General features: G+C 34.6%; 2 protein-coding genes across 2 annotated transcripts; one reads left to right on the top strand and one right to left on the bottom strand.

Moving 5' to 3' along the window:
• The first annotated feature begins 4,113 nt into the window (after positions 1 to 4,113).
• On the top strand, positions 4,114 to 10,795 carry LOC132162870 (agamous-like MADS-box protein AGL15). Its single transcript, XM_059573090.1, has 8 exons — positions 4,114 to 4,546; positions 6,373 to 6,448; positions 7,826 to 7,890; positions 8,085 to 8,184; positions 8,328 to 8,369; positions 8,895 to 8,936; positions 9,024 to 9,196; positions 10,195 to 10,795. The coding sequence occupies exons 1-8, from the start codon at positions 4,365 to 4,367 to the stop codon at positions 10,280 to 10,282; spliced, it is 768 nt and encodes a 255-aa protein (XP_059429073.1). The 5' UTR covers positions 4,114 to 4,364; the 3' UTR covers positions 10,283 to 10,795.
• A 2,824-nt stretch (positions 10,796 to 13,619) lies between these two features.
• On the bottom strand, positions 13,620 to 14,552 carry LOC132173524 (UPF0496 protein 4-like). The gene has a single exon (XM_059585042.1). It carries the CDS (start codon positions 14,550 to 14,552, stop codon positions 13,620 to 13,622), a length of 933 nt encoding a protein of 310 aa, XP_059441025.1.
• Between the last annotated feature and the right edge of the window lie 647 nt (positions 14,553 to 15,199).

The raw sequence follows: 15,199 nt of genomic DNA, 5'->3' as shown, positions 1-15,199 counted from the left end.
AATGGTCGTAAGAATCAAATGCTTTAAGGATAATTGTTAATTTAATAGATTGGGTTGAGGGATTTTTTATAATCTAGTTTTGAAGAAAATTTTGTTTGCGAATCTTATGAGCCACCTGCAATGTTCTTGTTTAGGTAATAGAATCAGATTTGGCTTGGGTACTATAAAAATAATAAATAGGAGATCTCTTGTAGTTTTTCAATGGTTTAGATTTAACTTCAAGTTTTTTTTTATAAGAAAGAGTAAAATTAAATATGGACCATTAAGAAAATTACAGAAGATCATTTAGTTTTTCTTTTTATAGCTCCTTTGCCAAATCCAAAAGAATCAAACAAAAGCTGGAGAACTTTATTTATAACTGAGTTGGTAAACATATAACCCTTTTACAAGGAAAAGAAAAAGAAAGAAGAAAAAAGAAGTGATTTACAAAGAAGACAAGCAAGGCAAATTTCTTCCCAAATGGTTAAAACTCACTCTCCGGCAATGAGGTCTTATTCCCCTCCCCAGTGTTTCCTTAAAGTAAACTTTGACATTGTTATGAGGCACCATCCCATCATCTCTCTAGCCATCAACAAAGCTAGACTTTTTGATTATCTACTAGCAGCTCTGCCTTCTCCAAAGTCGGGCTGCCTCAAAAGTTTCTCGGAGTGCTAATCATCGAACACATCAAGTTGCAAACTGGGCTTCCCCTTTTATCTTCAATCGGAACCAAATGTGAGAAAGATGCCCTTGTAATCCCCCTTTCCCTTTGTTGCTTTTTAAAAAAATAAATAAATGAAAAGAGAAAGGTAAGTCGGTTGATGATCATCATGATCTAGGCACCATGATCATTAGAGAAAAGTAAAATATATCTACTAACACGTGTAATGAAATTCTTATGTTCCCTTTTAGTTTTGGATAATTTTTTTTTTAAAAAAAAAAAAAAAATTTGAGTTGGAGAAAATTCATCTAATCTAGTCCTTTTTAGTAAAGAACATATAATTCTCATGTTCTTAGAGTATGTGATTTTCACATGCAAAAACAACTCCTTCCAACCCCCTCCAAAAAAAAAAAAGGTTAAAGGAAAAAAAGAAATTAAACCTTTAAATTTTTTTAAAACAAATTAAGGCCTTTTTTAAAAAAAGAAAAAAATTGGCTAGTAAAAAAAGGTTAATGCAGTCTAACCCTAAATTTCTAATTTTGTCTCTGTTCACATGCATTTTTGACAACTCATATGAGAGGGCATTTGGATCTCATTATACACGAACACGTGTTTACTTATTCAGACTGCTTGAACACATGTCCAAACAATACGAGAAATTCGAGTGCCGTTTCACATAATTGCACCGGATCCCCGATCCTAGAATATCACACTTTAGACAATCAAACAAGGCCACCTAGTTTATCCTTATGTATGTGTCAGTAAAAGTTGTAAAATGTGGCAAAGTTGGATACTGCTCTTATCCAATTAGGTCAGATATATAGGAAGGCTAGTTGTGATCTACATAGCAATGTGAGCCTAGGAAATGTCAATTCACACACACACACACTTATCATGTGTGGTTTACAATGAATTAGATAAATCCGGCCAAAACCATTATAGATAGTCATTTAGGCAATGAAGTGGGGAAATTTAATAGCTAATTAATCTCCCTTGAATAAGTTTTCAAAAAGTAGCATGTATGTTTTGTCTTCAAAAAGTGTTTTCTGATTTTGAAAATTATTATTATTATTTTTTTCTGTTGAAATTTTTTTTGGTATGTTTTTGTTTTTGAAAAACTGAAAATGCCTTCAGATATATTGATGGAAAACTATTTTAAGGAAAATCGTCCCAACAAATTTTACAAAAAAAAAAAAAAAAACAATAATAATTGAGGAGTGGCTACGTCTCAAGGCTAAAGGGAGTGGTCAACTACTCTCAAATTTATTTAGAAAGTTGTTGGACTACGTGATGGGTTATAAGTGGCGGTCTACTACCCTTAAATATGTTTTTGATGATTAAAACTACTTTTACTAAAGTGTTTTTTTGAAAACACTTGCAATGTTTAACCATTAAAAAGGATTTTTAAAAAGCGTTGCCAAACGGGATGGATGCACTTCTTTAGTGAAACGTAAACAAAGGTAAGCACGGGCATGTATTACTCTTGGGTGGTTCCTCAAAAATAGTAGTCTAGTAATTAATTACTATGAAAAAAGTATGGTTTTAAAACCTAGAAAGTCTAGAGAATTAATGTACAGAGTAATGCTATATACTTAATTTTCATTGTATTTTTATACAACTAAACTGATATGATAATAACTGGATTAATATGACAATGCCTATAAGTCTTTTGAACATCCTTTATCAAAAAAAAAAAAAAAATTTAAAGGCCGATGAGCACTGCCACATCAGCCTAGTTGTCTAAGAGTGGGATGAGATTTTAGTATTTATTACATGAATTTTGTGGAATATTTGTAGGATATTTGTGTGATTGATATCAATATCATTACTCTTAAAAAAAAAAGAATTGATCTAGGGTTTGGTTAACCATTGACCTAATTAACACAATTGATAAGAGGCTGGAATAGCAATAAATGAGTTTTTCTAAAAGTAGTATAGCACTAAAAGGGAATTTATATGCAGAGCAGAACAAAAGAGTCCACGCTAAAAAAAGAGGTTTACAAGAATAATGCTCTTGAGAAAATACAAATTGGCCATTAACTACCCATCTAAATTTGGCCACCCGACTGTAATATTCTGCAAGAGCTCTACCTAATCTGCCTAAAATCATTAAAACCCAAATAAAAACACCATAAGATTCATTACTTCTTCCAATCCTAAATGGGATAATTCTACATTAATAAAGGTTTATGCATAGTTTTCTTCTAATTCTACACTTTATATTCAACAATTTCTTTCAAAACAATTTATTAAACTGGCATTTGTTATTTAAGCGTGTGATTCTTATGTGCAATTTTAATTTTTATGCAGATAAGAATGTTCATGTTATTTTAATCCTATTAAAAATGCTTGAAATAAACAGTTTGAAAGAAAACTGTCATTTCATAATACCTTGTGTTGCAAACTGTTTATTTCATAATACCTTGAGTAATGCACTATCTGTATAAATTTACCGTTGGTAACTTTAATAGGAAAACTTCACTTACACTCCCTATGTTAGAAGTATAAGCAATTTTGCAATCGTAACCCTAAACTTTAAGAATTTACAATGCCAGTATCTCATATTTAAGCATCTTTTAATTTTACCACTTTTTTTCAAAGAAAAATAAAAACACAGTGAAAATTTTGGTGACCCGCAGCCAAGTCTTGGGTAAGTCCAAGGCATTTTTGAATTTTCACAGTTTTTTTTTTTTTTTTTTAAAGGTCATTTTGGATATTTTAACAAAAAAAAATTGGTGAAATTAAAAGGGCCTGAAATATGAAATAACGACATTAGAAATTTTAAACTTTTAGATTATAAGTGCAAAACCGCTTATATTTAGGGAGTATAAGGGAAGTTTCCCCAACTTTTCTTCTCTAATTTACTTTAACAAAAAAATTATTCTCTAATTTTGGTGGAGTGATGCTATATGTAGCCAAAACACTAGATATGGAAAAACAAATCTGAAAGCCAAATGCCCACTTGCCCTCTAAATTTGGCAGGGGCTTTACTAAATGTAGCAAAAATAGAAAAAAGAAATACCAATAAATGAGGCAAATGGAGAACCAAAAGTTCAAACCATAGTGGGGCCCCAAAGACCAACATTACACCAAAACACTCTAAAAGTGGCAAGAGAAGCATGGACTCCTCCTAAAACAGCAAAGTACACAGAAAACCCACTACCCCAAGTCTCTAAATATGGCAGTGGATTTGCTATATGTGGTAGCAGTATTAAACTACCATAAATGTATCAAATCAAAAAATTAAGAAATATTTTTTTTTAAAAAAAAAGAAAAAGAAAAATTGAAAACAAAAAAGAAATAGTGGGACCCAAAGAGATATTGTATTCTATAAAAACAAATAAAATATCGAGTGGGGCCCAAAAGAGACCCAATGACTCCAGAAGACTACTCCAAATGTGGCAAACAGAGTCATGCAAAAAACTCTAAATAGAATACAGAGCCATGCAAGGTTGCCGTTTCCAGTCTCTCGCCATTTGGGATAAAAACGCTCTCTTTCTCTCTCTTTCTTTCTCTCACGCCTCTCTATCTTCTCCTCCCTCTAAATTTAGCAACCCTCTCCACCTTTCCCAAGTTTAGCAGGGAACCCCAAAAAGCCAAAAGCCAAAGGAAGCTCCTTTTTCAGAGAAATGAGCAGAGGCTCTATAATTGACAGCAATTAGTTTGGGTTTTCTGGGTTTTTAGAGGTTTTGATCAATTGGGTTTGTGGGGCTTGAAGCAAGAAATGGGTCGAGGGAAGATTGAGATTAAGAGAATCGAGAATGCCAATAGCAGGCAAGTCACATTCTCAAAGAGACGTGCTGGCCTTCTCAAGAAGGCTCAGGAGCTCGCTATACTCTGTGATGCCGAGGTTGCTGTTATTATCTTCTCCAATACTGGCAAACTCTTTGAGTTTTCTAGTTCTGGGTAAGTATCAGTTTTTGTTCTTAATTTTTCTGATCTACTTTAAAAAATTTATTTTTAGATGTTTGCATGTGTTTATCGTTTGTTATGTTTGTTTGGATGTGCTCTGTTTTTTTTCAGAATATTTTTTATGGTTGGATTGGTATATTCTGTTTGATTATTTTTGTTTTTCTTTTTTCCTAAATTTTGAACAAAATTTTTTATAGCTTAAATGGTCTTCAAGGTCACGTTTTTATGAGCTTTAATATAAAAATGTAGGTCTCTTGAATTTGTCCCCCCACTCTGTTGCATTTCATTTTCTATTTTTTTTTTTTTATTTGGTCTTTCAGTAGATTTTGCTGAAGTTTATTAGATTTATGTAGAAATTTTGAATTTTGCACTTGCTTGCATGTGTTTGTTGATTATATCTGCTGTCTCTTTTCTATGATGTTTGAAGTGATCTACATCTCATCTCCCCCCCACCAATGACCAGTCAGATTCTAGTGAACTCTACTTGACTTATGAAGGGAATGTTTTATCTAAATTTTTATATTCTCCTATTTGTTGATCTGTACCTTTTTTATTCTATTGTTGTGAAAACCAAATATTGGAAATTTACTTGGTTTTATTGGGATATTCTGACTGCTTTTTATCGATGTTGAGATATTGAATTGTTCTATTACTTGTCTCAAAAAAAAAAAAAAAAAAATTGCATTGGGATTTTGGATTATTTTACTTTTCAAATAATGCTAACTTTTAGCCCTCAAGAACTTTTTTTTTAGAATTTACTAGAAAATAAGTTGTTCTTTGGACTCTATTATTTTTTAGTAATGTCAGTTGCTTGAACTGTTCTTCTCTACCCGACTTTAAGGAACCCAGATATACTTGCATGCCTCCATGTGTAATGTATTTATTGATTAAGGCACAAACACTCAAGTTGAAATAGGCTTGTTCCAACATGCTCAACAGAGATATTGAGTTGTAATCAGAAGTCCAGAACTGGACTCTTACTTTCCTCTGCTCCTTTTCCTCCTCATTGCCTACTTAACTTATCGACTTTGTAGAAACTCTAAATTTAGTTTGAACCATGCCTCTTTATTTGCTGTGTTCCCATATTTTATTTGACTTCGATTTTTACCATAATTTGTTCGATATGCCTTTTTTCCTATTAAGAGATTCTAGTTGGCTTGATGTTGGGTGGTTGTGCCTCTAAACTTCTCAGATAGTGGGATGTTGGCCAGTAGTAGATGTTGAAATGGTCTGAGAGCCCTGGCTAATGGCTATGTACCAGAAACTAGCCTGTGCAAGAGATTAGATGACTTAAATAGGTGTAGCTCATTGTGAATTATGCTATGATCCCCATTGACTTGTTGACCTTGCAGAGGCAAGCCTCCAATCTGTATTTGACAGTGATTGCCGCATATGGTTACTTTAGGCCTGCATTCTAGTATTCCAGTTGCAAGCCTCCTGCCAATCAATTGCCTACAGAAGGCCTAATGGGCCTCCTTCATAAATTGTTGACCCCCCTTTCACAATATTGTGCTCTTGAACCCTCGTTCTGTATGCCCTTGTCCTTCCTTACAAGTTGCACTATTCCCTCTTGAGAGAGAGAGCAAACCAGTCTATTCTTTGGAAGAAATTAAAGTTGCCTTGTTGTCGCCCTCAGAGTGGAGAATGGGAAAACACTGATTAAGAATGCAAAAAAAAGCATTTTAGCCATTTTTCTTTGCCATGATGACTATGTACATTGTACAAATGAATTCGGCACATGGAGTAGGAAGAAGAGATGCCTTGTTTCTTATAATATAGTCTAATTATTAGTTTTGTTCATTTACTCTTATGTTTTGCAGCATGAAGGGAACACTTTCAAGATACAACAAGTGTCTAGAGTCTCCTGAGGCTGCTGTAGTAGAATTCAGAGCAGAGGTACTCTGTCGTACATGTTTAGAGTTTTTTCATCTGTTTTTTATTTTTTATTTTTAAATCTTGTGGAATTTAATTGTTGATGGACAAGTTTGTTAATTTGTTGTCTTTTAGCTTTTGTTTTGATAACTCTTGCTTGCCCTTCCCCATGTTAGTGAGGCTCTTGTTTATTATAGACTTCAACAAAACAGAATAAAATTTAAAACATCTATGTCATTGGTCCAAATTATTTCCTTTCATGAGAAACTCTAAAAGTGTGCTTTTGACAGAACCAAGTGGATGTATTCAGTGGAAAAAAGTGTTATCATATATAGGTATGTCACATTCTAGGGGATATCTTGTGTTTGATAAATAGGTATGTCTTCTTCTATTGAATGTATACCAGTTTGTTTATTAATCAGGGTTGAAAGGTAAAGTGTGTACATGTAAATTCTAAATTTTAATTTTCAGTTTCTTGTAAATTTTTTCCAATTATTGCACCCAATAAAAGGATTCAAAACTAATTATAATTAAAAAGGGGAAAAATATCATATGCATTTAACTCAATATTCTTATCAACACTTCAAATTAAAAGGAAAGGACATGGTTTAGATCTTTCATTTTCGGCTTCATTCTTCATCTCTCTCTCTCGTCTTTTTCTTTTTTCTTCCAGTCCCTATGCTTCATGGGTGATGATGATGATGGCAATGATGGTAGTACCAAATTACCAATTTATTTATGGGATTATGCATGTTCTCTCTTTCTATTTCAATTAAACTCTATTATATGGAAGATTGGAGAGGAAATCAGAGTGGTTTGCTTCCAAATCATAATTCGTATGATCACTATAACTCAGATGGAAGGATCCTAAGCCGATGGATGAGCCATGTGAAGACTGTTTCATGGCATTATATATTTGCTTCCAGTTTTGTTGGACACCAATACTGACAAGAAACTTCTAGAGAACCCTGGCAGATTTGGAGCTTCTACTCAAGCAAGCTAGTTTAATTGACAATATAATATAGTGTGATAATTCACTATATTCTTGAAGTGGCATATTATTTTTAACAATGTAACAAAATTTTGAGCTAGATAATAGTTACATATAACTTATTGAAAAGTGAGCTGTTGAAACAATTTTATGCTCTTTACATTGAACCACACATAGTTATGTCTTGTCTCATGCTTTGGTTCTAACTCTTCGTATAGGGTCCTGGCACGGATATCTGCTTTTGATATTTATCAGTTCAATTGTACTTTTATCTGGTTTATATATTAAAATATTAATTTTCGTGTACCCTTTTATCATATGCTTCCTTGAGTAGTTTTGTCTGCTCTCTTGGATAATATCCTCTAAAGTCATGTGTGGATTGATGCATTGGACTATACTTTTGTCTTCAGAAGCAAGATTCAAAGGAGTTGGATGTTCTAAAAGATGAAATTGCAAAGCTACAGAGGAAACAATTGTATGTAATCAGTAATCTTTATACTTTATGTGTACTAGGGTTGCGCCCCTTGGCGCTTTTGATATGTAACATTACTTATAAAAAAAAAAAATGTAATCAGTAATCTTTAAATTATTTGGGCTTCTAATTATTTAGATTTATTGAGTAATGCAAGTCCTATTATGTATGATATTTTTGTTGTTTTGATTATGTAGACGGTTGACGGGTAAGGACATGACTGGCTTGAGCTTAAAAGAATTGCAGCACCTTGAACAGCAGTTAAGCGAAGGGTTATTGTCTGTGAAGGAGAGAAAGGTTCTGTGAATTTCTATTTGTCTTTGGTTTTTCTCAAAGATTTTATTTTATGAGTTTTGTCCAAATATCAGATTATGTGGTTGTAACCAATACTTAATTATTTGAGGGTCTGAAAGGCCTTTAATATTTTTCTTTCATTTCAGGAGCAATTACTGATGGAGCAGCTGGAGGAATCAAGAATGCAGGTATTTTGGATCCCTTATATAATTTGCAAGTCTTCATTTGATTTGAAAGCCATAATCTTTTGCGACGGAGTCTGAAAGTCATAATCTCAAGTAACAACCTTTTGTGAATAAAAGAAACAACTATACCTTTGTTGTACAGCAGACTTGAGCCTATTCTAGATTCTGCTAGCACATGAGAGGAGAGGTGTCATCTTAGGGTTTCTTTATATTTGTTTAAAATGACTAAAGCTTACTTATTCCTGAACTAAGGTTAAGGCTTATAGCATTAGGAAATCTCTTCTCCCCTTTACAATTATGTAAAACATTCAGTTTTTCCTCAAGTCAATACTTCAAAGTGGCTTGGCAAGTTGCATTCGTGGTAAAAGTTGGAAGCATGCCATGCTCTTTCCTGGCGTAGGTCTTAGGTTCATACCTTACTAAGCCAATAATAATAATAATAATAATAAAATCTTTTATTTCTGCTCATGAAAAAGGGAAATCTATAACTCTTTTTTGAATAATTACTTTGTTTAATTCTGTTTTCAGGAGCAACGGGCTACGCTGGAGAATGAAACTTTGCGCAGACAGGCAATTCAATATTCTTGTTCATGAACATCTGAGTTTCTGATGTTCACTTGTCTTTCAATGATTATTTTTGTCTGCTATGTATTGTAGGTTGAGGAGCTTCGAGGTTTTTTTCCACCAACTGACCAGCCAGTCCCATCTTATCGCGAATATTACCCTGTAGAAAGGAAGAATACCCTTGCCAATCATAGTGTTTTGAGTCCTGATGTGCCAAGCAACTACCAAATTGAGAGAGAGGATTCAGACACTACCTTGCATTTGGGGTACTGGTCTTTTCTTACTTCAAACTTAGCCCTTAACTAAATTGCAATATGCTGCAGCCTCTCTACACCTCTGGACTAAAGTGCGTTGTTTAAGAGTACATCTAGATAATGACTTTGTTAAATGACCCCTTATCCCAAAAACTTAAGTTGATATAAAATGATTGATTTAATCATTTTTAATTAATATTCTAGCATTCCTCCTCACATGTAACTTAATAAATTAGGCCCAACAGAATTGATGGAGACAAGATTTGAACTCACGACCTCTGCTTTGATACCACGTTAAATCACTACTTATTCCAAAAGTTTAAATTGATAAAAAATAATTGATTTAATCATTTAATTAATATTCTAACAAACTTTGGAATTGTGTTATCTAATTTTGGTTATTTGAACTACTTACTGGGCTTCAAAATCAAGTTTAAGTTACACAACTCTAGTTGCATTTCCTCACATATAAAACTTGAATATTGACATAGATGGAACTTGGAAATCATAGAATGATGCAATGATTCCATACAGGGTCTTGGTTGGCATATTTTGTTAGCTTTGTTCCCAATCATGCTTAAGTTAAAAAAAAAGCCTAATTTGGCTACATAATTCCTTTTTGCCAGGCAGCCCCTATCTAGTTCTATCTTAAATGTAATACCACTGGGAAAGGAAAGTGCTAGCTTAAGATCACAGAATAGGCTGTTTGCTAAGGATTGGCTAATGGTTTTGCCCGTGTTGTCTACCTAATGCTACCTCCTTCCTCCTAGGCCTGCAATTATGTATTCATGTAAAAGGTAGGGTTCTAAGTATGACATGGAAGACATGGAAGGCATGACATAGATGATATTTACCTTCATTTCTCATATTATTTTCCTGATAAGTCTTTTTCTCAGTTTCGGTTAACTTATGCTCGGATATTCTTGGAAGATATGATTTGATATTTGTTGCTTCTATTAAATTCTCATTATGCTACTTCATAGGCTCACATTTACTCTTCATGCTACCAGGTTGCCAACTGATGTTTATCGCAAGAAAAAGAAACCTGAGAGAGAAACCCCTTCCAATGATTCAGGGAGTCAAATGGGCCTCTTCTGATCTCTTTATTCCTGGCCATCTTGTTCTGCTTGCATTAGAAACGACAGCACTGAAATGAACTTGATACAGTTGAGTGTAGTTTAGTTGTTGATGCCTCATTTTAAGCAATATAAAGAATAGAAGGATCCTTAGGTGACCCAAAATCATCAAAGTGGATATATAGATGTTTCCTTTTAGGAGGTTTGGCTAATGGAGATGCAAAATGTTATAGGTAGTTTTTACCAGCCTTTGAAGCAATGGTGATGTACATTGCAAATTATAGTAGTAGCTTTCTGTTTTAGTGTACCTTAGAAGGGGTTTGTAGTCTTGTATTTTCTGTTGCAAATTTATCTTTTCTCTCTTCTCAATATTCTGGCTACATTTCCCCCATGTGCACTTGGAGGCTAGGCTTGAATGATTGCTTTAGATTCCAACCTTTTTTTTTCCTCTGTTCCAAAGACATATTAACATCCCAAGTAAGATGCATGAAGCATTCTTTGAATTATAATAACCTGACAACAACCAAGAGAAGGCACCGACGATTATGAGCTCATATCCCACATTTATGTTGTGTGTCTATATATATATATATCAAGGGCCGGAAGGCATATATACAAGCTCTTGATCCACGATTAATTAAAAAAAAAAAAAAATGGATCTTTTGTTGTTACAATTTCAATCTTATATAACCTTCTCTTTGTTGGATTCATATTAGATCTACTCTAGATCTAAGTTCTCCTCACCGCATCAGATGGATTTGAGAATGAAATCATCATCTAAATCATTTGGAAAATGACTTGATATGTAAGGAATTACATGTTTTCATCGGTGTGTGTGATAGTTATGAGATAAAAAATGTAGTATCTTGCAGTATTAAATATATTTGGACTTGGCCTGGCTCAAAGTGACTGAGCTCACATGGACTTAAGCTGAAAGATTATATTATGTTTGTTAGGGACTAATTGTCATGTAATGTTAATTTACATCATATAAAGTTTTTATTTAAATTGGGTTGAAGAAATTTCTTCAATTCAATTTATTAAATTCAGATGCATTCGAGAATCACATGCTCTAAGAATATATGTCAATTCAATAAATTGGGTTGAATGAATTTCTTCCAAACCAGTGTCGACCAAATCTTTGTCCTCTTACATTATACAGAATTATGCATCTTTTTACAGAGTATTGATTGGACCAAGGATTATTACTTCGGTTATATTTGTTGATTTTAAAATTGTTATTTAACTTGTACTAGATCTGAAAAAGCAAACTTCAATGATGGGCCAGGTCAAAGCCGGTTTAACTTCTAATAGTCAAGATGAAGGGCGGGCCCCAAATGTTCTATAGATGGGCAGGGCTAATAGGGCCACGCAAAGGGTATAAACTTAATGGACAAGGACAGTTGTTTAATTTCAATTGGACTGGACCCGAATTCGGTAAGGGTTATTAAAGGCCGGTTTACCAGACTCAACCCGTGCCATGTATATAGCCCTCTCTTTCCCTCCAAATATAAGTTTATATATTTGTTTGGAGGAAATTTTCTTTGACCTACTTTAATAAGTGCTAAGTGTTATTTCTTACATATTTTTTTAATATTTTAAGCGTCATTTATTGTCATTTCATTAATCTAATAACCCAAATATTAATTTTTTAGAAATTCAAAAATATTAAATGACACTTGTCACTTATTAGAATAAGTTTAAAGAAATTTTTTTCGAAGAAATTTGTGTTCATTTATATATAGTACAGTGACAGACTCTGCAGCTTGCAATAGTTATAAAACGTGTCAGGCCAGTCTCTGCTTGACACGTGTCTCCCTGTCTGCAACCTGCAGGCGGCAACCAGCGTGCCTGCTGCCTTGCCTTCACGAGAAAGGCGTGAGGTAGTAATTTATAATTTATACCTTGCCTTCACCAGAAGGGCGTGATGTAGTAATTTATAATTTATAAAAGGTGAAAGATGAGAGTTGAGAGACAGAGAGAGATAGAGAAGAGAAGAGAGGGAGAAACATAAAGAGATTGGGAGAAAGACGAGATCAAGAGTGAGGGAGAGAGACCCAGCTCGAGAGAGCTGAGACCGAGAGAGGGGGATCGAGGAGAGTGGAGAGAGAGAGCGTGAGAAAAGAATACGTAGGAAAGAATAGGAATTGATTTCTTGAGTGATTCTTAGGTGTTTTGGTTCTTTTTCTTCTTTCTTTAATCATGTAGCAGAAAAAAAAATCGAAAGTCAAACCATACCGAGAAAAGCAATATTGGGAACATTCTTACCATTCACAATATGCTTTCACCAAAAATTTATTTTCTGGCTCTTAAGGGAATTAGCGGTTTTGGGAAAGGTTGTAGTGGTAAGAAACTTTTCATTATTATCGATCGAGAGAAGGAAAGAGGCCTATGAAGAGGTAGGAAGAGATCGGAAGAGAGACGAAGAATCGATCGGATGGGCTTTTATGCATATAATGCCAATTAAGTACATGAAACAAAAAACAACAGAAAGCCACAACTAACATATAACAAAGTAAAAGCAATTTGGGAGCCTTGCTTGGAATGTGTAATTAATTTGAATAATATTCTCCAAGATCCTAGCTATTACCATTAGTCTATTATTATCCCCATAATCCTGGATTAAACCGTATCTTGCGGACACATTGGGATCATGTATGGACTTGTACACGTCGAAATACAGTGGCAGGAGAAACTCACATCGTGGAAAATGCTAGGTTGGCATCACTTGGTTGTGGGTTTGTAGGTTAGCAAACTGCAAATGTATGCCTATGGAAATTAACTTAATGTTTGTGATATGCAATTATATTTGACTAGTTATGCAAATCAAGTTAATTATTATTATTGAATGGCTAAGATTTGTCTAATGTTTGGATGCTCTAATGTAGAGTCCCCTGCACTCATTCTCTTCGAAATTATAAACAAAATTTTTTTTTTTTTTTTCCTGCTTAAAGAAAATATAACAATAGTTGATCCAAGTTGATCAATTTTCATTGAGCTAGTTCCTTTCATCTTTTGGTAATCTGTTCGTTTATTTTGGTAGATACAGAGCATTTGTTGTTCAAAAACAAATCATTAATATATACATAACTTCAATGAAAATTACACAATCAAAAATACAAACTCTATACAAAAAAAATAGTACATATGTTGCCCACGAGGCTCGCCTTATTTGGTTAATACCATGAAATCGGCTGTTGGAGTCTTAACTCAACCGAAACATGGTTCTTGTGAGCGGGGTCATGTATATGGTGTTTACCCGACAAGGATGGTCAAAAATAGTCCTGCCTTGAAGGGATCCCACATCATAAATTAAAAAGAAGAAAGAAAAGAAAAGAAAAGAAAAAATACATATGTTGCTATTCCTTCTGGTGTCGAAGGCAATCAACCAATTTATTTCTGGCAGCCAAAACCTCAGAGAAGAGATGATCAACCTCCTTCTTCAAACCGTCCACTAGTTTCTCATAGACCTCCAATTTTCCTTGCATTTCATGGGCTGCTTCGCTATATTTCCCGCTGACCAAGGCAGCAACCAAGCAAGAAACTGCATCATTCAGCTCTTCTACCTCCTTCAGAACACCTCCTTTCTGCATAACAATCTCACATATGCTGGAATCCAATTCAACAAAAGAAGAATTTTCCAACCCACCAACAGATTTTCTCATCTCCAAGTATGGCTTACTGTCACTGCATAAACAAGACAACACAATCCCACACACCCAGAATCCAATACTCCTCATGACTGTTAAAGCTTCATGCATAACCCCTTCCTCTCCAGAGCAAATCCTTTCTTTATTACCTTCACCTTCCTTTAATTCCTTGCTGACACTTCTTGGCTCCACTGATTTTAGACGCTCTATAGCCGAAGAAGGCGAATCCTCCACAAGGCTCAAAGCATGAGCAAGAGAAAGCCTGGCTTGTCCATGGTATGCAAGAGAGGAGCTAATAGAGTTGAAAAACTCCAGCAAAGTGAAGCTGTAGTTTAGATACTCTTCCACAGAAGCTTCTTCCCATTTACTAATGGGGTAGTCAATATCCACAACCAGCTTTGCAAAAGCTTTGTTGATGACCGGTATGAGGCCGAAACACAGTCGAACCCATGTCAAAGACAGGATTTCTGATCCGGGTTTCGGATTCGACCGCAGCTGGTTTATGCAACTGGAGACATTGGATTGAAAAGCCTGCAGAGAAGCCGATAAGGCTTCGGGTTGGCGGTGATCCGCGTGGTGGTGGTGGTGGTGATTCTCCAGCTTGGAGTAGAGCTTGCTAATTCTTTCTACCAAAAGAACCATTGACAGACAGAGTAGTGCAGAAATTATAGCTTTGAAAGTTTGGTTTGTTGGGCAGTCTTTTTGAATGGTTGTTTATATAGAAGTTTGTAAGAGCCCAAAAGTTGAAAAGGTTGTGTTGCTTTCACGTAACACGCAGCAGTAAAGAGTGGCAAAACAGTTGCTTGTTTGACACATTGTAGCCCTTTGAAAAATCGGAATCTGTGGACATTGGGGGCTGGTCAAATGTGCTTATCACTATGTGTTTGATTCTCAGTTATCCTCAAACACGTGTTGGAAGAACATGTTCCACTTGGAACGCGCGCGTTGCCTTGCCGGCTAAGTTGTATTGAATTGACTGAGGAAGGAACTTATTGAAACATTCTCAGGTAAACTATAGAATATTAGGAGTAGCAATTCGTTTGCGTGTCAGATTTAGGTTATGTCGAAACATGAGTATAAGACTAAATAGATCAATTCTAATATGACCCATTTAATTAAACAGGTCAAACATTTCAATCTTAACTCGCTAATTTTATATTTGAGATTATGTCGAATTTGCATATCAAGTTAAAAATTGTTGGTCCTAAATATATGACTTTTTGTCTATATATGTTGCAGCGTGCATCAATATAAAGGATGCACCCACAGATTTGGTCAATGGCCTGCAT

This window comes from Corylus avellana, chromosome ca1, assembly GCF_901000735.1.
Source record: "Corylus avellana chromosome ca1, CavTom2PMs-1.0".
Taxonomy (NCBI): Eukaryota; Viridiplantae; Streptophyta; class Magnoliopsida; order Fagales; family Betulaceae; genus Corylus; species Corylus avellana.
This window is presented reverse-complemented; position numbering and strand designations above follow the sequence as displayed.

Coding starts and splice junctions, on each gene's coding strand:
- LOC132173524 (XM_059585042.1), bottom strand. CDS start 14,552: ATGGTTCTTTTGGTAGAAAGAATTAGCAAGCTCTACTCCAAGCTGGAG.
- LOC132162870 (XM_059573090.1), top strand. CDS start 4,365: ATGGGTCGAGGGAAGATTGAGATTAAGAGAATCGAGAATGCCAATAGC. Junction 4,547..6,372: donor TTTGAGTTTTCTAGTTCTGG/GTAAGTATCAGT, acceptor TATGTTTTGCAG/CATGAAGGGAACACTTTCAA. Junction 8,185..8,327: donor TGTCTGTGAAGGAGAGAAAG/GTTCTGTGAATT, acceptor CTTTCATTTCAG/GAGCAATTACTGATGGAGCA.